The 24,199-nt window shown below is 44.1% G+C and overlaps 1 protein-coding gene and 1 non-coding gene across 4 annotated transcripts in view; both read right to left on the minus strand.

The window, feature by feature from the left end:
- TMCC2 (transmembrane and coiled-coil domain family 2) overlaps positions 1–7,915 on the minus strand; it is a 41,381-nt gene extending 33,466 nt beyond the window's left edge. The window contains exons 1-2 of one of the 3 annotated variants that reach the window (XM_041723629.1): positions 7,178–7,228; positions 6,843–6,962 (exon numbers count right to left, since the gene is read on the minus strand). Coding sequence is in view for 1 of the 3 variants with exons in the window: in XM_041723626.1 (XP_041579560.1) it covers positions 7,178–7,384 (207 nt within the window). In the remaining 2 variants the exon portion in view is untranslated. Of the gene's footprint in view, positions 1–6,128; positions 6,815–6,842; positions 6,963–7,177 lie in introns of those variants that run through there. The other 2 variants (XM_041723626.1, XM_041723628.1) reach the window with 2 other exon arrangements.
- Positions 7,916–14,611: 6,696 nt separating this feature from the next.
- Positions 14,612–14,714, minus strand: LOC121472375. The gene has a single exon (XR_005982864.1). It is a non-coding gene; the product is annotated as a U6 spliceosomal RNA (small nuclear RNA).
- Positions 14,715–24,199: the final 9,485 nt, after the last annotated feature.

Here is a 24,199-nt window from a genome sequence, read left to right on the forward strand (position 1 = left end):
TTCATGCTTCCTTCCTTCATCACTTAGAGAATTCTGCCAAGCCCCAAGGAAGGCTGGGAAGGTGGCTGCATCCCCCCCACAGAAGCGGCTCAACATATACCAGCACCAGAGATTTAAAAGGTGACCTGTGGGCAGCCCCTGTGGCGCAGCGGTTTAGAGCTGCCTGCAGCCTGGGGTGTGATCCTGGGGACCGCGGATCGAGTCCCACGTCAGGCTCCCTGCATGGAGCCTGCTTCTCCCTCTGCCTGTGTCTCTGCCTCTCTGTGTGTGTGTCTCTCTATGAATAAATAAATAAAATCTTTAGAAAAAATAAAAAAAAAGTGACCTGTGTGCTGTGTCCTCTCTGCCCCTCATCATCCTCCCTACCCTTCATCGGCTGCCCCTCCATGCAGCCAGGTCAGGTCTCATCACCCTGCTCTGAACTCCAGAGAGCTCATTATCTGCACCACTCACCTTGCAATTAATCATGTGCCTTGTTACAGGGCTTTTAGAGCTCTCTCAAACTGTTGTCCAACTTTTCACCTGCTTATGGACAGACTCCTCAACGAGAATATGAGCGAATGGAGGGCAGGAGTGAGTTATATCATCTCTATCTTTGTGTCCCTAATATTACCTGGCAGTTGCTGCATAATTATTTATTTGCTGAGCAGAAACTATCCAAGCCTACAAAACCCTCTTAGAAAGGATTTAATCCTTAGACAACGACCTTTTCCAAAGACATAAAATGCTCAGTCAGGCAGCTTTTTTCTTGTGTCTAACCCAGATCCCTCCTGCTACAGTTCAAAACCTTATCTTAAGTCTATGTCATCCCAGTAACTGCCAAAACTGAGCTGGCTTGGAAGGAGATGAACAGAGGGGCCTCTGCCCAAGAGCCTGAGTGTGTACGCTGTCTTTTCACGCACGGCTTGGGTCAGGACTCATGTGCTCACAGCCAGCTTCGTTCTCCAGCGTGGACATGACTCAGTTAACTTGGCTGGAATAAAGAAGCCTTTATAGCCACTTGATTTGAAAAGTCAAATATTGCTTTTCTTGCACAGCCACAAAACATACCTGCCATCCCTCAATAGCTATGCTCTAACTTCTTAACGTGGAGAGAGGCTTAGGTGTTTGGGTGATAGAGGGGGACTGTGTCCAGTCTTGGCCTCATTCTAAGAACATACCTTCCTGGTCTGTGAGGATTTCAAAGGGAGATGCCATTCCTTAGAGAAGAGATGAAAACAGAGAAGAATTTTGGGTTGGCTTCCCAAACTACCACTGAGAAGCCACCTGAGCTTTTTTCCCCCCAGCTCCTAATATTTATGCTTAAAAAAAAGCTTCCACCCAGGACACTGGGTGGCTCAGTCAGTTAAGTGTCTGCCTTCAGCTCAGGTCATGATCCCAGGGTGCTGGGATCGAGCCCTACATGGGGCTCCCTTCTCAGCAGAGAGCCTGCTTCTCCCTCTGCCTCTGCCTGCAGCTCTGCCTGCTTGTGCTCTCTTTCTGTCAAATAAATGAATAAAATCTTTAAAAAAATAATAAATAAAACTTCCACCCAAAATTCAGATCTTATCCGATGTTTTAATTCCTTTTTGAGGGAGAGGGAGATGATGTTGCTAATGGGATTGGCAACTAAGGACAATCAGATACATAAAAAGAAGCACATTCTGTAAAAACTGAGCCTGCAAGACAGTTCCCACTAGCACTATGAGGGCAGCTGTGAATTCATCTAGAACCCGATATGTGGCAGGAGAACAGAGAGCTTCCTTTGCCACATGCTTTTCCATCGGTCAATTCCTCCAGAGCCCATATGCAAGGCTGCTCCTAATATTATCAAAGGCAGAGGGGGTGGGACTAGAGCAATCTTGGGCCTCAGGACCCCTGCCCTCTGCGCATCAGGTGCTGGTGGGGTAAAAACCAGGCAACTCAGCATTCTTCCCACCCCTATACTATCCCTGACTATTTACAAGGCTGAAAGCACAACTACATTCTAGTCAAAAAGGACTCTTGGCTCCACAAAGCCCCTGGCACTTGCTATTCAACTTCCCCATTTAGAAAGTCCCTCTTCTCTTATTTAGTCCTTAAATTCTACTCTCTCTTTAATAGCTCCTTGTACAGGCACGTGGGTGGCTCAGTCAGTTAAGTCTCCAGCTCTTGATTTCAGTTCAGGTCATGATCTCAGGGTTGTGGGGCCCAGAGCCCCACATCTGGCTCTGCAATCGGCACAGAGTCTACTCGTCCTTCTCCATCTCTCTTTCTCCCCCCACACGAGTGTTCTCTTTTAAATAAATAAATAAAATCTTTTAAAAAAATATCTTGCTCTCAGCCCATCTCTTCTGATCAACCCCCATGTGTTTCTGACTCCATCGAATGATGATCAAAGTACCCTTAAATATATGTGTCCTCTGATGGATGATTTTCAAAAAATTTCTCTCTTTTTTTTTTAAGATTTTATTTATTTATTGAGAGAGAGAGAGAGAGAGAGAGAGAGAGAGAGAGAGAGAGAGAGAGAGAGAATGGCTGGGACACAGGCAGAGGGAGAAGCAGGCTCCATGCAGGGAACCTGACATGGGACTTGATCCCGGATCTCCAGGATCACACCCCAGGCTGCAGGCGGCGCTAAACCGCTACGCCACCCGGGCTGCCCTGGTGGATGATTTTCTTGCAAGCATTTCACCCTGTTTGACTGGGGGCTTATCTGGAAGGCCAAGGTAGTGCTGTTGCCAAAGAATGAATTTCCCCTTCCCCTGATCCTAGGTCTACAGCAATCCTACCTCACTGATGAAATCTATCCTGGCCTATCAGCAAACCTGAACACATTACCTCCACAGCTGAACTAGAACTCTACCACCAGAAGCCTCCACTAGAGTCCCAGAGCACATGCACTCCTTCATCCCACCCACATTCTTCTCCTTCACTGAGGAAGTGGAGAAACTGAAACCCATACATTTGATCAAGAGCTATGGCCTTAAAATAAATAAAAAACAAATAAGGGGTGCCTGGCTGGCTCAGTCAGTAGAGCATGCAACTCTTGATCTTGGGGTCATGAGTTCAAGCCCCATGTCAGTTGTAGAGCTTACTTAAAAAAAGAAAAAGTCAGACAAAAGAACAGAGAAACAAGCAGGGGCTTTTGGGAATGTCAATGTTCTCCATCTTGACTAGGGTGGGAGGTAGATGGGGTGTCTGTTTTGCTGTTGTAAACTGTACATATATGTTTTCAGACACTTTTCTGTACAGGTGCTATTTCACAATTTAGCACAGTGCCTTTCCACTAAAGTTGTTCAGTGTCTGTTGACTCACCATCCCTTCACCAGAGGACTCTCTACAGGAGTACTGAAGGAACACAGGCCATTCTAGAGGTGCTCACGTACCCATGCAGGCCAGGAAAGGTGGTGAACCAGCAAGGAGAACCACACGGTCCCAGCCTGGGGCTTTCCTCCAGCTCTTTGGCTTCTACTTGCTTTTTCTCATCTTCACAGTGAATAGGCAGTAAGGCCAGTGCATGGTGTAAATGGAAGGACAGGAGCTGGAACTCACATGAGTCTTCAGTCAAAAGCACTTCAAACCAGGACTGTAATAACGGACCTCAGCGTACCCCCCACTTTTTCCTTCTGGGAAAAATATTAATAGTGCCCAGAAATCCCTGGGGAAAGTATTCACAGGGGCTTTTGGGAAAGAAAAAGAGTATCAGGGGAAAGCCTCTGGCCAGCACACCCAGGGTCTTCCTTCCTCATGGCTGCAGAAGGGATGAAAGAGTTGGTGATTTCCTCCTTGCCTTGAAGCTTCTAGAACTCAGGACAGAACCAGCTGACTCTTATGGTTAGCCACTCATCCCAGGCCTCAGCAACAGCTACCACATGCTGTATTTTGAATAGGAATGTGTGCTCCATGTTCCTTTCCTGTGAGTTCCTCCCCACTCTCATTCTCACTGGAGCTGGGTTTTCTTGCTAGAGAATTCCACTGTACTTTTGGTCAGGCTACTCTCTCTGTTACCAGCTATCCGGGCCTGTCCTCCCAACCAGCAGGGAATCTGGTAGCCACAAAGGACTGGATGATGATGATGACAAATGAATTAATACATGAACTAGGACCTAGCCAGGCCACAAGCAGCTGGGCAGTGGGACTCTGGATTGTGGGCTCCTGTTGCAGGGTTGTCACTCACATCAAGTGTGTGGAGCAGCTAAGAAGGCCCCCAAAGTAACTGCATGAGCCTCCTGTGGGGCAATGTCCCTTTTCAGGTGATTTTTTTTTTAAGATTTTATTTACTTATTCATGAGAGACACATAGAGAGAGGCAGAGACATAGGCAGAGGGAGAAGCAGACTCCCTGTGGGGAGCCTGATGCAGGACTCAATCCCAGGACCCTGGGATCACGACCTGAGTTGAAGGCAGACACTCACTACTGAGCCACCCAGGTGCCCCTTCAGGTGATTTTTCAGTAACAATGATATCATTGCTCCTTTAAGATTGCTCTGTAACTATGTTTCCTTCTTTTCACTGGCCCTCTTGAGCCATAATCACAGATCCCAGACCACTGTAGCAGAAATTTACAGCGCAGGGTAATATGCTCCATGACACCAAAGGAGCGTGGAGGGAGACGAAAGGAGTGCCTGAAACTTGTGGCTGCCACTAGTTTGGGCACTCAGATCCCATTGGCAAAGACTAAACTCCCTCCTGCCATGGAGGTACTTCTGACAAAGCCTCTTATTTGTTTGCCCCTTTTACAAGATGACTCCCTCCAATTGCTCAAACTATCCTAATGCTGGAGCTGTCACAAGAAAACAGAAGTGGGACTAAGAGACCAAAAGTCCCTATCTCCAAAGTTTAAAATGAAAACAAAACCAGAGCTGCTGATGGTCTTAGGCCAAACACAGGTGTGGGGCAGGAGGGGTTTTACACAAAAATTAAACTTGCCCCTTTCTGGTACCACCACCATCTCCAAAACAAGTCTGCCTCCACCCAGTGCTAGAGCCAGTTGTGGAACTTCTCTGTCACTGGAAAACTGCCACCACTGGTAAACAACTTTTCCAGCACTGGAAACCAAGTCTGGACACATTTCAATATTCCTATTTTTTTTTCCCCAGAAAAAAAGGTTCAGAAAAGTTGAGTGATTTGCCTGAGTTCACCCAGCAAATCAAATTCCAATGGCTCCCAAGTTCAGATCTGGTTCCAAATCCCTACCCTGTAAACATGTTTTGATAAAGCAGACAGAGATAAACAGGAAAAGGCCCTTGCGTGTCTCCCCACACTCCCACCAAGCAGGCAGTGGCTATACTCTGTCCTCCTTGTTGCCAGCCTGGGTCCACATGGCTGTGATCTACCCTGGTGATGTATTTGGGTAGGGGGTGGGAGGGTGAGGCTCTTTTTCTCACATGGAATCTTAATTCTGCTTTGGAGAAGTTCAGCAGTTAATATCAGGTGTAGGGTTGCTGCTGTGTCTGCCCTGACCCCAAAATGGTGTCACCAAAAAAAAAAAAAAAAAAAGAAAGAAAGAAAGATGAAGAAGAGAGAGAGATGATATAGGAGGGTAGAGATGAACGAGCTTCTTAAGGCAGCAATATCTAGAGACAAAGACACCGCAGCCCCCACACCACAACCAGCCCACCTTCGCTCATGTAGGCAACCGGGGGAAATGAGTGGAGCTGGCGGTTTCCACTGCTGGCCCAGGCTGGAAAGTGGGGGAGTTTCCACAGGCAGCTTCTCAGAAACTCAGGGCAAGGGTCCCAGCTGGCCATAGATTCGGGGTTTGCTGGCTCAGAATCAGGCTGAAGTCTGCAGCAGAAGGCTCACCTCCTTCCAACATCAACATGAAGGGCACCCGTTTCTCTTCATCATCTCACTTAAGATAGGAACCACACCTCCTGACCACACAGGGTGGGCTCAGAGGTGACAGCTAGGACAGACACCAAGGATTTCTTGGGCCTGATCGAAGCAAGAGTCTCCTGTGCAGAGCCTAACCAGCAGAGCTCATCTTTCGATATAAGGCTTGCCCTCAACCTCTGAAAAGGGCAGCAGTGGAACCAGGGGTCACATTCACATAACTACCACAGTTCCACAGCTTTTTGAAGTACACACAAGCACCTAGCTGTCTCCCTTCCTATCCTTCCCCAAGGCACACAGACAGGTAACACACACAGGTAAGAGCACACTCACCTGCGCTCTGACTTCCTGACTCTGAGCTGCTCAGGCCAAACGAGGAATGTCATTGGCTTATTCTGGTAAGCTCCTTAGTGGCTGCTGCCATAGGATACAGGCTTTATTTAACATAATGGAGTCCTTTTGCTCCCCTAGCCCAGACCTTGCACCCCCTCTGGAGAGTATCTCCCCGGAGGCATCAATCTCCAAGGCATCTAAGTTCCTTCCTTGGGCTGACATCTCGTTCAGCCCGGTGGTGAGCCGGCTTGCAAATCCTGAGCCTGCAGTCCCTGTGGCAGCTCCTGCAAAGGTGCATTATTTATTCCCGCTGCTGTCTTAATTAATACAGAGACATATTCGACAGGGCTCGATAATTGTCTCGGCAACCGCAGGCGGAAAATAAAAGACTCCCAGCTGCACGTGATCGGCTCTTTCCGATTCTGGTTCTAACTGCCGGCTCAGCATGTGTGCCCCAAACCAGCCCAAGCACCGCTTGGCCACCTGTCAGTTCTCCACCCGGGGGGTTGGTTCAGCAGGCAGGCAGGGATCTCCAAGCACTAGCTTAACCTCTGGCTCCACCTAACGGCAAGAAATCCACACTCCCCTTTCACAGATGGACAAACTGAGCTTCATCCAGGAAGGTCCCAAAAGGAGGAAACTAATTCAGCAAAGGAAATGAATGGTCCTCTGCTTGGCCTCCCACGCGGCAATTTTCTTCCCCTGCCATCTTACCGGAGGGAAAGTGATGTCAACTTTTTAGTTAGCATCTTGGATTTCTCCAGCCCTTTGTCTGCGAACAGCACTTCACACACATTATTCAAACAATCTCGGGTGGGTGAGTCACTAGAACGTCTGCGGAATAATGAGGAACAAACACAGAGGCCTGAAATGGAGCTGCAAGACGGAGGCACAAAGGGTACCTGACGTCCAGCCCAGGCTTCTGGCCGAACATCCTCTCTGACCTTTGCCTGGCTTCCCCATCACTTTCATCCCGCGAAAGCGCTTCTGCGTGGGGCGGGGAGAGCTAAGTCGCCGGCTGGGCTCGCCGGGGCAAGGTCTGCGCTCACCTTTAAATCAGGAGGCTTGCTTCGGGGCCCCGGGTTGGGCGCCGCGGCAGCGCCCGTGTCTGAAGTTGGCCCGCCAGCGGGGTTAGCCCCCGTGGCCTCCCCGGGCCGGAGGTCGGCGCCCGGCAGGTGGCCCGCGGCGTCGTCCAGCCCAGCTCCATCCTCCTCGCCCTGCTGCTGCTGCAGCTCATCCGATTTGCACCTCTTCATGGTGTATGTGGGTCGCCAAGGGGAATCTGTCCTTCCAGCGCGCGGTCTTGGGGGAGACCGCACCCCCTCTTACACTCGGAAAACGAGGCCCAGCGTCTAGATTAGTAACGAGGAGGGGAGTCGGCGGGTCACAATCTCTTGAATTAAGAAATAAATCTTTTAAAAGGAGGGTGAGGGAGGGGCGAGGACAGGGAGCCTTGGTTACAGCCTGGAATGGTTCATCACGACCTGGGGAGCGGAGGCAGGTCACAGCCGAGGCTGGGCGGCAGGAGTCCTTGGGCAGTCATTGGAGCGGGAGGAGGAAGACAGCCCCCGGCCCCCCCCCCCCAAACTTTCTGCTCCAGGGTGCGGGCAGGGCGGAGGGGAGCCGGGCGGCACAGCGCATCCCCCCCGGCTGGCCGGGCTGCTGGGCGAGGCAGGGCACCGGGCAGCCGGCCGGGCAGGTCTTCGGCGGCCGCCCTCGGCGCGGGCTGCGGCCCCCGGCCCTGCCGCCGGCCCCCGCCCCGCCCGCGCGCCCCGCTCCCAGCCCGCCGCGCCGCCTGCTGCAAAGCCGCGGCCGCGGCCCCAGCCCGCGGCGAGCGCGCAACCTACCCCGCCCGCGAGGGGAAAGGCGGGAGTGACAGCGGCAACGAGCCAATGGGAAGCCCGGAGGGCTGAGGGGGCGTCGCGCGGCCGCGTTTTTAGGGTTGGTTGCACCGCGCGGTCCCCAGGAGAGGTCTGGAGGGCTCCGCCGCGCGTCCTGGCGTTGCGGAGAGCGGGCTGCGGAGCCGAGGCGGGGCGGCGCGCCAGCCCGGGCGCGGTCGGAGCGGGAGCCGGGGCCCCTCCCAGAAGAGGCTCTCTCGGGATCACCTCCACCCACTCGTGTTATCTGGCAGGGAGGGGGCGAGATAGGGATGTTGATCATCAGTGCATTTTGCTCTAACTTCGCACGTTACGTGGATGCATCCCTTCAGGGAGGGAGATACTGATCCCCTCTGGGATACACGGTCTGAAACACAAACCTGTGCCTGCGTTCAGAGCAGCAAATGCAGAGGAGCGGGGGTGATCTTTTGTGCCATCACCCCTTCTCCCACTTTAAAGCAACTATCTTAGATGAGGTTTAGCCTTATGCTCAGAAATTAGAAAGTATTGAATTATTTAACACAATAATCCAAACTGTGAAAAGGCTTTTAAATAAGAAGGCGTGTTAATGGCAGGAGGTTGATACATATGGAAGAGAAGAAAAAGAATACAATCTCTCTCTCTTTTTTTTTTTTAACATAAATCTCAGCCAAACTGTGCTAGTAATCTGGAGGCAGACAACTGTAAATAATGGGGCTACCAAGATATGGAGCAGAGTAAACTCCATCTGAGTGTCTACCGTATGCTTACTACGGACAGGATGCTTTTTGCCCATCCAGCAGCCTAGACCATTGGTTCTCAAAGAATGGTCCTGGAACTCAGCAGCATCAGTATCACCTGGAAACTTAACAGAAATACAAATTCTTGGACCCCAGCAAGACTTACAGAATCAGAAATAGAGAGCCCAGAAGTCTGGGGGTTTTAGTTTTTTTAAAAAAATTGATTGATTGATTGATTGATTGATTTGAGAGAGCAGGGAGGAGGGGCAGAGGGAGAAGGAGGGAGAACCCCAAGCTTGGAGCCCTAGGCAGGGCTGAATCTCAGGACTCTGAGATCACAATCGGATTGGAAATGGAGAGGCCAAACCTTAACCGACTGAGCCACCCAGGTGCCCCCAGAAGTCTGTTTTAATAAGCCCTCCAGGTAATTCTGATGCAAGCCATCATCTGAGTCACATTCATTGGCTCAGGCTCTTAGTGAAGGGGCCACTCAGTCTGTGAGTCACAGTGATGATCCCTAAAGTGTTTTACAGTTTACCAATCGCTTTTACGCCCATCATGCCATGCTAGCTAGCCTTGCTTGGGTCCTAACCAGGCTATGCGTTTCCTGACTCTGTTCTGTCCTTTTTCCCATTCCAACCACTCATTTTAATGTGTATCCTAGAAGAGCCTAAATTGTTAAGAATTTACTTCAGTCAGGCAGCTACTTTCTAAACTAGGCAGCTCCATTTTTAGAAGATAGGAATTTAGGATGGGCTGGGAACGCGGAACCACCCCCTACATCCACTACACAATATCAGGCACAACGCGGAAACACAAAGCTCCCCTGGAGCTCCCTGTTAGTATTTTCAATGATGAGGGAAAGACAGAATGCCAGTGGAGACCGTGGTAGGACCAGGCAGAACCAGTGGGAGCAGATTCCCGTGTGCGGAATGTCAGGCAGGATAGTCTGCTGCCCCCTACTTGACTCCTGACTCACCCTAGAGAAGTATAGGGACCCCTACGGATCCTCAGCAAGTCTTAGGCTGGGAGGTAAGTGGTAGCCTCGGACACATGGTGAGCACAAGTTCATGACCTGACTGGAAGCAAGAGAAAAAAAAGTGGAGGGAGTCATTGTAAGGTTTTAAGAAAGCAGAGACCATTATCATTTGAATTATGCCCCATTTCTATGCGAAGTTGGCCTTAAATTTAATTTTTATATTATCATATATACATATATACATATATTATATTATCATATATATATACATATATACATGAGTGTCAAATTTCCTATTTTAGCCATATTTAGCAAGATATAATGCAGGTAAACAAAAAAAGCCTGTGGTACATTTCATGAAATCAGCTAATGCTATATATTCCAATTTGGAGAGGCAGTGTAGCATAGTAGTTTTAAGAGTTCAGACTCTGGGCAGCCCAGGTGGCTCAGCAGTTTAGCGCCGCCTTCAGCCCAGGACGTGATCCTGGAGACCAGGGTTGATTCCCACGTCGGGCTCCTTGCATGGAGCCTGCCTCTCCCTACCTGTGTCTCTGCCTCTCTCTCTCTCTGTGTGTCTCTCATGAATGAATAAGTAAAATCTTAAAAAAAAATTAATTAAAAAAAAGAGCTCAGACTCTATGGCCAGACTGCTTGAGGACAAATCCTGGCTCAGCTCTCCACTCACCATGTGACTGGGGCCAAGTTATCTAGCCTCTTTATGCCCCAGTTTCCTAATTTGGAAGTGAGGATAATGACAGTACCTATTTTATACAGGGTTGGGTAGTAAATGTAAAGCATTTAGACATTGTCTGGCACAGACTGAGGGCCATAGCTATTATCAGAGATGTCATCCAGTTTCAAAAGTGCTACACACACACACACACACACACACACACACACACACAAAGAAGTGCTACACATTACACTTCAAGGATTCTAACCTTGAGAATTCAAATGTTTCTCATCCATCTCATCTTTCTCTGAGGTCATATTATAGAATGAATACACTACTGCCAAAGAAGTTTGGGTGGGAAGTCTATAAAGAGACCTGTGTGACTTACAGCTGCCAGTTTGAAGTTGATGGCAAATTTTCCTTAGCCACAGGGCAGCCCTGGTGGCTCAGCGGTTTAGCATCCCCTTCAGCCTGGGGTATGATCCTGGAGACTTAGGATCAAGTCCCACCTCGTCGGGCTTCCTGCAGAGAGCCTGCCTCTCCCGCTACTTGTGTCTCTGCCTCTCTCTCTGTGTCTCTCATGAATAAATAAATGAAAAATCTTTAAAAAAAATTTTTTTTCCTTAACCACAGTAAATTCTTGAGTACCTAAGATAAATAGAACCGGAAAGGACTTTGATTAAATCCTGTTTAAAAGATGAATCATTTTATTGTTCTAGGCTTCTTTGGAAAAACACAGGCACATAGTATGTTCTGATGCTCAAGATAAGACAAAAATGTACAGATTCACAATGCAAGAGATTATATTTGGTATGTAAGAGTAGCATTTTCCATTCTGCTTTGACACCGCCAGTTAATTACAAATAATGACATGGTATTGTCAGAAGAAGAAGGGTGTTAGACCATCCATGTAGGAATTTCATTTCAATTATTCCCTGTATGTTCTCAGGCAACCAAATCACTTAACTTCCCTCATCCTTGGTTTTCTCATCTATGAACAGGCACTAATAATATCTAAGTTATCCTAAGGATAAAAATAGATAATGTGTGTGAAAATATTTGACACATAGATGTGCTCAGTAAATCTGAATGAAACAAAAATAATTAATGAACATATTTAAGCCCCTAGTCTGCCACATGAAAAAAGTAGAATTGTGCCACTAAGCTTATTGCTTTTTGTGAAAGGAAATCCCAGTTAGGATAATGAAAGGGGGGCATTCCTGATAGTATCAAATTTACTAAACCAGTAAGTGTACAAGCAAGAATGATAAAGATCAGGGTTATGGAATCCTGTTCGTGTCAACAGCCAGTTCAATTAGCTTGATAAACTGAAGAGGCTTAAATTATAGAGGATAAAGTGCCAAGATCAACAGGTAAGCATAGGGTTTTTTTTCTTTTTTTCAAAAGGCTTCTCTTTATGCCATTAGCAAGAAATTTGCAGATTATCCAAGAAAATTGTTTCCTACTCTGTAGAAATTCCTTAAAAACCATTTTAAACATCAAATGGGTAATAGTGGTCAGCTATTGTAAAATTTAACATACTAAGAAAGGTGATTTGCTTAGAAGGTAAAAGAGCTCTCTACTGAGATCAGATGTAATAATTTCCATCCCTGTATTTTGATACCAACATCATTATAAATATTCCTATGTTAATGTGATTTTCCTCCCTTTCTTTTAGAGATTTCCACTTCCACTCAATGCTCCCCTTAAAAAAAAAAAATTGAGTTCTGTTGGATTAGGAGAAGTAAACTATGCAAATAATCATCAGGGAGATTGGCCGGATTGTTGATGACATCACCATCCCACCACCTAAATACAGGCTTTTTATTGGCTCTCCTAAGAGGCAGACAGGACTGGGAAGGCTCTGTCTGCATCACTCGTCAGTTGGAGAAAGCTCTGAGTCTATACTAAATTTTATTGTTTCTTACTTAAAATGTATTCAGAATCATTATCCATATATTATTAATTACATCTTCCATGTTATTCCATATGGAAATAGGTCTAAGTAAATATTTTAAGTGACTACTTACCATTCTATCAAGTGAATATATCATGGTTTATTTACCCACTATCTACCTTATTCTTAGAGATTTAGTTGTTTCAATTTTTTGCCTTTAGGAATAATATGGTAATTACTATTTTTATTCAAAATTGTGTGTGTTAGTTCCTCCATAGCACAGAATCTGATACCTAAATGGCAATGTTTAAAAAAAGTAAAACCAAAGAGATGGCCATTCTTGTGTCCCTTTTTCTCACAGTATCCCTGAGACCTGCATAGGAGAGCCCAATGTCTGGCTCCTTCCTGGGTCTGGTAAATCTCCTCTCTGTAGTAGAAAAAGCTGGACGTTTCTGCATTTCATTTCAGGTAGGATGCATATTCTTCCTTCTGGGTGCTTGTTGTTCCTTAGTATGGGAGAAAAGTTGCAATAATCATGGCTTATGAACAGAGGAGGTTTGTGAAGTGTAAACTTAAACCCTGATTGTACTGCTCTGTGTGAAAGCCTAGGACTGGTAAAATGGCTGCTTTGTGTCCTTTTCCATCTCTATAGGGAATCCATAGAAAACCTCTGGACAGTCTGTTACTTAAAGCTGAAAAGGCTAGACCTTAAAAAAAAAAAATAAATGAAAGAAGAGAAAAAAGAAAATATCAGCTCAGCTCAGAGAGAATCAGTTGTTTATTATTTTACATCTGAAGTCAGATATATATGGCAGTTGTATCTATTATTCTGTGTGGTACTTTTAGATATGATATTAAGAGCAAGCAGTTACCATTGAAGAAGAACACAGGTGTTGTGCATTTTTCTGGGAACCTTGTGAACACTCTCTTAATCCCCACAACAGCTCTGCAAGGTAAATGTTATTCCCACTGTACAAATGAGAAAACAGGCTCAGAGGGATTCTAGCACTTTCTTTCATAGGCCTGAGATCTGCACCCTGCTCTGACTCTAAACATGAAAAAAGCCTAATAGTTTACCCTTCACAGGAACTATTATTCTGCACCACTCCTGTGGTAGAGAACTTATCAATGAGTACTAGTCTATGGTTAAGTATATCTGCGTTCATTCAAACATACTTATGAAACACATATCATGTACAAAGGCTTTACAAGATGCCTATGGGAGATAAAGAACCAGAACAGACATTGGTCCCTACCTTTGGACTTAAAGCCCAGGTGGGGAAATAAAAGGCACAAACGGGTATCTGGGTGGCTCAGTGGGTTAAGTATCTGCCTTCCGCTTGGGTCATGATCCTGGGGTTCTGAGATTGAGTCCCAAATTGAGCCTTGAATCAAGCCCTGAATTGGGTTCCCTGCTCGTTGAGGAGCCTACATCTCAGCCTGCTTCTCCGCTTGCCTCTGTTCCCATCCCCACCCCCCACTCCCTGCTCATGCTCTCTTTCTCCCTCAAATAAATAAATAAAATCTTTAAAAATAAATAAATAAATAGCGCAAACAAAATATAAAATAACAAAAGATTGAAATGGTAATGTGTGTCAACATTCCAAGGGGGAGATGATTAAGTCCCCCAGTACAGAGGGGAGAGAGGTATCTACAAGGGACTGAAATGACTCTGAGAAGGAAGTGTTTACACACATTCATCTATATCATGAGTGTTAAAAGAATAAAATGTTGCTTTAGGATGATTCAGAAGCCTTTAAGTAGGTAAGGACAATATGTCATCTTTTTTTTCTAAGATTTTTTTATTTATTTGAGAGAATACACATACAAGTGGGGGGAGAGAAGGGGGACAGAGAGAGAAGAAGAAACTGATTCCCCACTAAGCAGGGAGCCTGTCACGGAGGCTCCATCCCAGGATCCTGAGATAGGGACCTGAGCCACCCATTCTTGAAAATAGAATCAGTCAGTATTCGGATCTCTTTAATTTTACATCTGCATATTATAGAGTTTTAATGGTGTATTCATGATGGGAAATTTTTTTTTTCTTTTTATTCTCTGAGACCATAGGACAGTGTTTCTCAAAAAGTATGATTCATGGATCACCCACAACATAAATCACCTTGGAATTTAGTTATATATTCAGATCCCCAGCTATACCAAAGGGATGGAAACAGAATTTCTGGGGGGAGCCTGAAAACCTGCATTTAAAACAAGGATCCTAGGTGATTCTTATACACATCGAAGTTTGAGAACCACCCTCAATGTAGGGGAAGACTTAATTGATCACTTTTATTATTATTTTTTAATTTACTAAACATGTAGATTTATTTTAAATCAGAGAAATATAGGACGCTTCATAAATTTGCATGTCACCCTTGGGTAGAGGCCGTGCTGATCCTCTCTGTATCGTTCCAGTATTAATTAGTATATGTGCTGCAGAAATGAGTACTGTTGATCACATTTATTGATAGATTTGTGAATTAATAATATAATATCTCCAGGGCTCCTGGGAGGCTCAGTTGGTTAAGCATTCAACTCTCCCATCTCAGCTCAGGTTTTGATCTCAGGGTCGTGAGTTCAAGTCCTACATTGGACTCCACCCTGGGTGTGGAATCTACTTAAAAAACAAACAAACAAAAAAACTGTAACAGGGTTAAACAAAATAATATCTCCTGTTTAATGAGCACTTACTATTTGCCTGCCACAAACTCCCATCTGGGCTATAAGACAAAATTTGTAGGTAAGTTCATAACCTCCTTTTCACAGAGGGGAAACTGAGCCTCAAAGAGGATTAAAACTTGCCTGAGGTCACCTGAACTAGGAAGAGCTAGCCCAACCAGTTCTGCTTGTCTTCAGCGCCTTCTCCCACAACGCCAACTGCACTGTTGCTCAGGCTAGGCTAGGCTGTGGCTACATGCTTACTACTAATAATAATAACAACAGCTGTCATCTGAGTACCTTTTATGTACCATATAATTTCAGCTTAAACCTTTCAATAAGTTCAAATGGTACTTTGCCACAGAAGATAAGATGCAGAGATATTAGTATATCTCTCAAAATTACCTTCTACCAGTTGAAAAAGGGCTTTCTTATTCTGGTAGGACTTTCTCGATTTTACTTCCTCTTGACTGCCTTCTAAAACCTTTTTCGGCTCCATCAGGACTTCCTTTCCTGGTGGAATATATTCTGACCCTTTTGCACCTAGTTTGGAACAGTAAACCCAAGAGGTGGAGTGTAGGCTTTTCTCACAGCTGCTACACCTTTTCCCAACACAGGAATGGAGAGCTACAGTCTAAATCAAGAAGGAAGTGTCAGTTGCTTGAAAAACCTGCTGATCTTGTGACTGCAAAAAGAAAAAGACAATTTAATTAAGGGAGCCTTTCCTGGGAAGAGGGGGATCACACTATCCCATGTGAAATCTTATTCTGGATTATGTCATAAATCATTTTCAGGGAGTCTCATATGGCCCCAGGACATCCCCAAGCAGATAGAGGCACAAAGGGCTGTTTTCACTGGTGAATCCACCCAGGCTTGCCTTATGCCTCTCACAGGGTACTGGTGAAAGTACAAAATATTCTCTTTCAAGATGCAATGACTTAGTACAATTCAGTAATATAAATAGCTAGAAATATATAAATGTCTATACCCTTTTACCCAGTGATACCCTCCTGGGAAATAATTCAAAAGAAGAAAACAAAGCAGCAACACAACAAAAAATATATAAAGCAGCATTGTTCACAGCAGTGGAAAACCTGAAACGACCTACATGCCCAAGAATAGGAAGTGGGTGAGTAACAATGGTTTAAGAATGCAATGGAATGTTAGCTGCTATTGAAGAGATCCGTATGATAAGTATATGGAAACAAAAAAAGCCCTCTTTAAGTAACAAAATGAAAGCATTGGAATGCCAAATTGTCTTGAGCTAGAATAAGGAGTCAGACAAACATGTGCTATTAGCTGCAATCACTTAACCTGAGTCTTGATTCCACATTTATAAAACAAAGATGAAGGGGACATCTGGGTGGCTCAGTGGTTGAGCATCTGCCTTTGGCCCAGGGCATGATCCTGGGGTCTCTGGATCAAGTCCCAGGTCGGGCTCCCTGCATGGAGCCTGCTTCTCCCTCTGCCTGTGTCTCTGCCTCTCTCTCTCTATGTCTCTCATGAATAAACAAACAAACAAACAAACAAACCAATATATAAAGATTATTTAAAAAAAAAAAAAAAAAAAAAACAAAGATGAAATACCGATCTTTCCAGGGTCATTTCGAGAACTACAGATGATATAAACCATGGATAAAGATTGGAAGGGAGAACTAAGCAATAATTGTAAGTTTTATGCTGGGATATAGGCCCACTGAAAATTTTATTTGGAAAATACTTATTTTTATGATGTTTTATTTTTTAAATTATTTATTTATTTATTCATGTGCAACACAGAGAGAGACAGAGAGAGGCAGAGACACAGGCAGAGGGAGAAGCAGGCTCCATGCAGGGAGCCTGACATGGGACTCGATCCTGGGTCTCCAGGAGCCCAGCACTGGGCTGCAGGCGGCGCCAAACCACTGCACCACCGGGGCTGCCCTGATGTTTTAAATGTAGTACTATTTTCCTCCTCTTCCTCCACGCCATTAAAAAATTGCATCCTCCCTATGTAGGAAGTGCGTGCACATGTCATCAGGAAACTTGCTTAAATGGATCACTAAGCCAAGCCCTATTCAGAGAAGGGTCTTATATCCATGCATGTGGAATCATCTCTAGGAAAGTGATAGGAACCCCAAACACTGACATACAGAAAATTGGCTCAGCTAAGTTCCAGGGCTTGCTTTCCAAGCATTTAGATATTTATGTGATGCTTATTAGAGAGAGGTCTCTCTCTCTCTACAATTTGGGGGTGGGGAAAGTTCTCATGACCAGGATGCCTTCCATCCACCTTTGCTTCAGAATGCTACCCCTTGCTCCATTAATTCCCTGCAGAGCTAAATTCATGAACAAGGGGTTAGCAACAGGGTAGTATGAAAGAAATATTTTCTTTTTGCTAATATATAGCACGCGCCCTCTTCATACCAGACATTGTGTATGGCACATATTGATACATACTAAGGTGGAATATGTTTAGAACACAACCTTCAAAATCTTCTAAGAAACCTCTACCAGGATAATGTTGACATAGAAAAGGGTATTTTTGGTAGATTTTCATCTATCCATCTTCAACCAAGATCAGCAGAGAGAGACGAGAATATAACTTGTTGCAAGGTTTTATTCTGGGCAAGTAAGGAAATGGATTCTTCTGAAGTGTCAGGCAACATGGTGTGGAAAGGATGGAAACCACTTAGACTTGAAAAAGCAGGAGCAATCCTCTCTTACTAATGATAAATGAATTGTGGCCCAAAAGTATGTTTAGGACTTCTTCTGGAAAGCTTTGGGTCAGTTAGTTTAGTTACCCTAAAAAATTTCTGGAAACTTTGTTCTACTTGGCAGTAAAACAAAGATGATCTCTATTTAGGGTTATACCAAATTCTTTTTAATTGTTTTCCCTCCCAAATGCTCTTCCTTCCAACAGCAGGGATGCTACTGATGAAATATTCAGCATTGGAATGGTATTTGATGTATAATTAAATAGAATACATTTAGAAGTTCAGTTTTATAGACCTTTAATCTTCAGGTTAATAAATCTTCATGGAAGAATCTCACAAACAAAACCAAAATATTTTTGGAAATACTATCCTCTTTGGAAAAATACATAATCTTGAACATAATTACTATACATGGAATAGGAAACATTTATCAAGTACTTTTATATACCAGGCAAGGTACTAAATGCTTTACACAGTATTTAATTTAATCCTCATGATCCTGTGAGGCAGGTATTATTAGCCCCACTATACAGATAAAATAACTGAGGCTCCAAGTAGTTTAGTCATTTGCTTAAGACCACAAAGTAACATATTTGCACATCCAGGGCTGGAAGTCAGGGAAGATTCTGACCCTCGTGCTTTTCCTTAAATTTCTACAAGAGTTCATTTCCAAAACACTTTCATTTACTATAATTCATTCCACCCTCCCACCAACACAGTGATATTGAACGGAATCTTAGGATTCTCTCTTTTATCAGAAGTCACAGAGCCGGGGCAGAACCAAGGCTTATAGCAATTGTGACTTCAGTGGCTTTCTATTGAGTGCCTTCTATGTGGTACGCTCTGTGCTAAGTACTTTTTTTATACTTTTTTTCCATTTTAATCTTCACAATAACATTTTGAGGTGGGCACTATTATTATCCCATTTGATGGATGAGAAAACCAAGACCCAGAAGGGCCAACCTCTTGCCCTACTTTATATAGTAGCAAGTAAGAACTAGAATTCAAGTTTGTAATAATGATAACATAATTGATAAAAGCAGTTGCCACTCATTGAGCTTTTGTCATGTGTTAGATATTGCTTCAATTTTTTTCCCCAATAACCTCTGAGGTTTACAACTGGCATCACTCTTCTCTTAAATATTTTATTTATGTATTTATGTATTTATTTATGTATTTATTTATTTAAAAGATTTTATTTATTCATTTGACAGAAAGAGAGAGAGCAAGAGAGCAAGCACAAGCAGGGAGAGTGGCAGAGCAAGAGGGAGAAGCAGGGTCCCCACCCAGCAGGGACTCAATCCCAGGACCCCTGGATCATGACCTGAGCTGAAGGCCGATATTTAACCAACTGAGCCACCCCATTAGAAATTTTATTTTTAAGTAATCTCTACACCGAATGTGGGGCTCGAACTTACAATCCTGAGAGCAAGACTTGCATGCTGTATCGACTAAGCCAGCCAGGCCTCTGGCATTGCTCTTTTAATGCTCCCAACTTTTCAGATAAGAGCTAAGATTTATAGGAAATAAATTAATGTCTCCAAGGCATACAAATGGGAAAGGGTAGAGTTAGGATTTGAATGCCGGTCTCCCAGGAGCCTGGTTGGCTCAGTCAGGGAGCATGCAATGCTTGCTCTTGATCTTGGGGTTGTGAGTTTGAGCTCTATGTCAGGTGTAGAGATTACTTAAAAATAAAATCTTAAAAAAAAAACAACAAAATAAAATAAAATCTTAAAAAATGAGTGCAGGTCTCTTTGATTCTAAGACCTATGTCCTTAACCATGAGGCTTTGCTCATTCCTATTCTGTCTCTGTACCCTCTTGCTACCCAAAGCGTGGTCCCCAGACCAGCAGCATTGGCATCACCTGGGAACTTGTTAAACATGTAGAACTCCAAGCCATGCCCCATACCTACTGAATCCGAAGTGTATTTTGACAATTCCCGCATGATTCTTGTGTCCATTAAATTTTGAGAAGCACTGCTCTGCAGTACCACCAGCAAAAAACAGAGAAGAGAAGCCAGATTGTCAGATATGGAGATTCTTAAGCATTTCCCCTTGGAAATCAGTTTTGAGCTGGAGGAAGCTATGTTCTGCTGCTAAACCTGATAACGGTAAACTTTTCCAAATTCGTAGATCAAATTAAATCAATGAATCATATTTTCTTGTCTTTTCTTCCATCATTTTCTCTCCTTTGGAGCTGAATATCATTTGCCTGTTAGTAACTTCAGAAGATAACAACAAGGGCAGCCCCGGGGCGCAGCGGTTTGGCACTGCCTGCGGCCCGGGGTGTGATCCTGGGGATCCAGGATCGAGTCCCATATCGGGTTCCCTGCATGGAGCCTGCTTCTCCCTCTGCCTGTGTCTCTGCCTCTCTCTCTCTGTGTGTGTCTCTATGAATAAATACATAAAATCTTAAAAAAAAAAAGGAAATCTTAAAAAAAAGATGACAATTGAACAGTACTAAAGAAATATCTATGGAAAACTAGAAATGTTGTTCGTTGTATTTTTTCCTTTAATTTGTAGGTTTTTAAATTCTCAGATTTTTTTTCTTTAAAGATTTGATTTTTAAGAAAGCTCTATACCCAATGTGGAGCTCATACTCACAAACCCAAGATCAAGAGTCACTTGCCCTACCAAGTAAACCAGACAGGCCCCCCCCCCTAAATTCTTGGATTTGTGATTGTGATTTTATGTTGCATAACAGAGAACAGTTATTCTTTGTCTTAGTAAACTAGTTCCTAATTCACGCTACAGAAACAAATGTTCCTGTCTTTTGGGATTCCACAAAAAGCACCTGATTTCCACCTATAGGAACATGAGGATCAAAATTCCAGAATTCTGGGGTACCTGGCTGGCTCAGTTGCTGGAGCTGATCTCTTGATCTCAGAGTCATAATTTCAAGCCCTGCATTGGATTTGGAGCCTACTTAAGAAAAATGAAAAGTAGGGCACCTGAGTGACTCAAGTGGTTGAGCGTCTGCCCTTGGCTCAGGGTGTGACCCGGGGTCCTGGGATAGCGTCTCACATCAGGCTCCCCACAGGAAGCCTGCTTCTCCTTCTGCCTATGTCTTTGCTTCTCTCTGTGTGTCTCTCATGAATAAATAGCTACAATATTAAACAAAAAAGAAAGAAAAATTAAAACTATAAAAATAAATAAACTTAAAAGACTTCAGAATTTCTCTAGAAATCAAATCATCTAACTAAGAGGAACTTGTCATAGTTCCAAGAGGAACTTGTTCTTACTGGATAGTAAAAATATGAGTAGTTTTTATGTTCTCCTTTGTGCTTTCCTGAATATTTAAAAATATCTACAGTAAAAAAAAAAAAAAACTACAGTGAACATTCATTCATTCAACAAGTATCTAAGGAACACCTACTGACAGGCACTGTTCTAGGTGCTGAAGAGAGAACAGTGAACAAGCCAGAAAAAAAATCCAGGCACCCCTAACCTGGAGATTTTAAACAGCTTTCAAAATACTTATTTTAATCCCTGCCCAGGATACAACCTGTATGTGGTAGCCCTGTTGTCCTATATCTCCATGGTGGGCAGCAGGGAGGGAATCACTGCCACCAACTCTGGAGACTTGAGGTATTCAGCAGGTATAAATCAGGTTGGGGACTGCCTCGGTGGCTCAGTCAGTTAAGCGTCTGCCTTCTACTCAGGTCATGATCCCAGAGTCCTGGGATTGAACCCCATGTTGGGCCCCACATCGAGCCCCACCTGGGGCTCCCTTCTCAGTGGGGAATCTGCTTCTCCCTCTCTCTCTGCCCCTACCCCCAGACTTGTTGTCCCTCTCTTTCTCTTTCTCTTAAATAAAATCAATCAATCAATCAATCAATCAATCAATCCAGGTTGGGTCTCAGCTTTTTCCACTTTTTTAGGGTTCAGGTTTCTCCAGGTTAACTTAGTTAACACTTGTCTGTTTGCTTTCCGGCTTCTACTTTTTTACTTTTTTTTTTTCCCGGGAATTTTTTACTTTTGTTTTTCCTACTGGCTTCTCTCATTATTGTGGGTTTGTGCTTAAAAAAATCCCATTATAGTCATATTTTTAGTGTCATAGGAGGGAACAAAAGTAGATCTGTGTATTTATCCTCATTAACTGCTTAACTCTCATCACTTTTGAGGAACATTTTCCTACCCTAGTTTATTTATTTTTATTTTTTAAAAGATTTTATTTATTTATTAGAGACAGAGAGGCAGAGACACAGGCAGAGGGAGAAGCAGGCTCCATGCAGGGAGCCTGACATGGGACTTGATCCTGGATCTCCAGGATCACACCCTGGGCTGAAGGCGGCTCTAAACCACTAAGCCACCGGGGCTGCCCCTACCCTAGTTTAAATTCTCTCTTGATGCTATTCAAATCTTTATTCTCCTCCATTTGTCCTTAGGTACTTGAAAAAATATTTATTTTTATGTGTGGGGGATTGTGATTTAGGAAGAATTCACTGTCATTTACATATTTAAGATTTTAAGTAGCAGTAATTATCTGCTAAGATAAGTAATTATCTGATAAGAGGAAATTATCTCTTTCCTCAGCAAAGCATTAATAGAGATGAGACATACACATATTCAATTTTTTTTTCAAATTTTTAAATTATGTATGTAGAGGGATCCTTATGGCAGCATTGTTTGTAATGGCAAAGGACTGCAAAAAACCTACAGGCCCATCAATAGAGGACTTGTTAAATAAAACATACCAATCCACGTGGTAGCATATTATACAGTTAAAAAGAATGAGGCAGATCTTTATGCTCTGGTATGAAAGAGTCTGTAAGGCAGAATAGAGTAAGTAAAGTATGCGCTATCATCTCCATTTAAAGATACATATCTATTTCTGCAACAGGGTTACCTCCTGGGAGGGGAACTAGGTGACTGGGAGACAGGAAGTAGAAGACTTAGTTTTTCCCTTGTATAACCTTTGTAGCACGTGCATTTTATACTACAGCTTTATATTACTACTTTTATTATTTTTAAAAAAGATTTAATTTACTTATTCGTGAGAGACACAGAGAGAGGCAGAGACACAGGCAGAGGGAGAAGCAGGCTCCATGCAGGGAGCCGGATGTGGGACTCGATTCCTGAACCTCAGGATCATGCCCTGAGCCGAAAGCAGAGCTTAACTGCTGAGCCATCCAGGTGTCCCTATATCACTTTTTTTAAAAGATTTTATTTATTTATTCATGAGACAGAGAGAGAGAGAGAGAGAGAGAGAGGCAGAGACACAGAGGGAGAAGCAGGCTCCATGCAGGGAGCTCCACATGGGACTCGATCCCTGGTCTCCAGGATCAGGACCTGGACTAAAGTTGGCGCTAAACCGCTGAGCCACCCAGGCTGCCCCCCTATATCACTTTTTAAAAAAATAAAATACTAGCAAATGGTTTTTTAAAGAATGAGCAGGAGCGCCTGGTTGGCTCAGTGAATTGAGTGTCTGACTCTTTCTCAGCTCAGGTCTGAATCTCCTGAGTTCTGGCCCCACGTGGGGCTCTGTGCTGGGCAAGGAGCCTACTTAAAAAATAATAATAAATAAAAGAATGAGCTCCATGGCCTTTATCTGACCTAATGCTCTCTTGATGACATCCACCTTTCCAAATGTTACTTCTTCAAGATGGATCTTAATTCCCAAATCCCTTTCTGGACAGCTCCAGCTCAAGTACTCCCTCACCTGATCTCCTTTGTTAGAAATGATTGTGTGCGGTAAAATTGTCACACACTAATTTGCTACCATATTGCTGCTGCTTTTCTTTTCTTTTGTAAGATTTTAGAGAGAGAGAGAGAGAAAACACAAGTGGGAAGGGCAGAGGGGCAGGGAGAGAGAGAATCTCAAGCAGACTCTGTGGAGTGCAGAGCCGGATGTGGGGCTAAATTCCAGGACCCTAAGATCATGACCGGAGTCGAAACCAAGAGTTGGATGCTCAACCGACTATGCCACCTAGGTGCCCCTGCTGCTTCTTTTATTTATTTATTTTTATTTAATTATGATAGTCAGAGAGAGAGAGAGAGAGAGAGGCAGAGACACAGGCAGAGGGAGAGGGAGAAGCAGGCTCCATGCACCGGGAGCCTGATGTGGGATTCGATCCCGGGTCTCCAGGATTGCGCCCTGGGCCAAAGGCAGGCGCCAAACCGCTGCGCCACCCAGGGATCCCGCTGCTTCTTTTAAATACAACCATCTTGTATTAAACTTTCCATCTTATATTTTTGTTTGTGTTTTACTGAGCCTTTAAGGGGTTGCATGGGGGGTCTTACAAAATGAGGAGTGGCCAGTGGAGAATATGTGAGCCAGTAAAAGGGAGAGAGTACATGAGAAAGAGTTTGAGGCTCCCCTCCTGACATATAGTCTTTCACAGGCACACACTGAGCAGAGATTCTTGTGAATCAGGGACCCCTTTTATAAACTCCTGCAAGTCCTTGTTAAATATAAAGCCTTCACATTTCACATTGAATTCACCCAATTATCATGACATCACTTTGCTAAAAGCACTTGCATTCAAGGGGTGAGAGGTTGGGAAACAGAAGCAAACATTTTGAAGCAAGACTCACAAAATTTTAGATCCAAAAGGGCTTGAAGATCAAC

This window comes from Vulpes lagopus, chromosome 11 (genome assembly GCF_018345385.1).
Source record: "Vulpes lagopus strain Blue_001 chromosome 11, ASM1834538v1, whole genome shotgun sequence".
NCBI classification, from domain to species: domain Eukaryota; kingdom Metazoa; phylum Chordata; class Mammalia; order Carnivora; family Canidae; genus Vulpes; species Vulpes lagopus.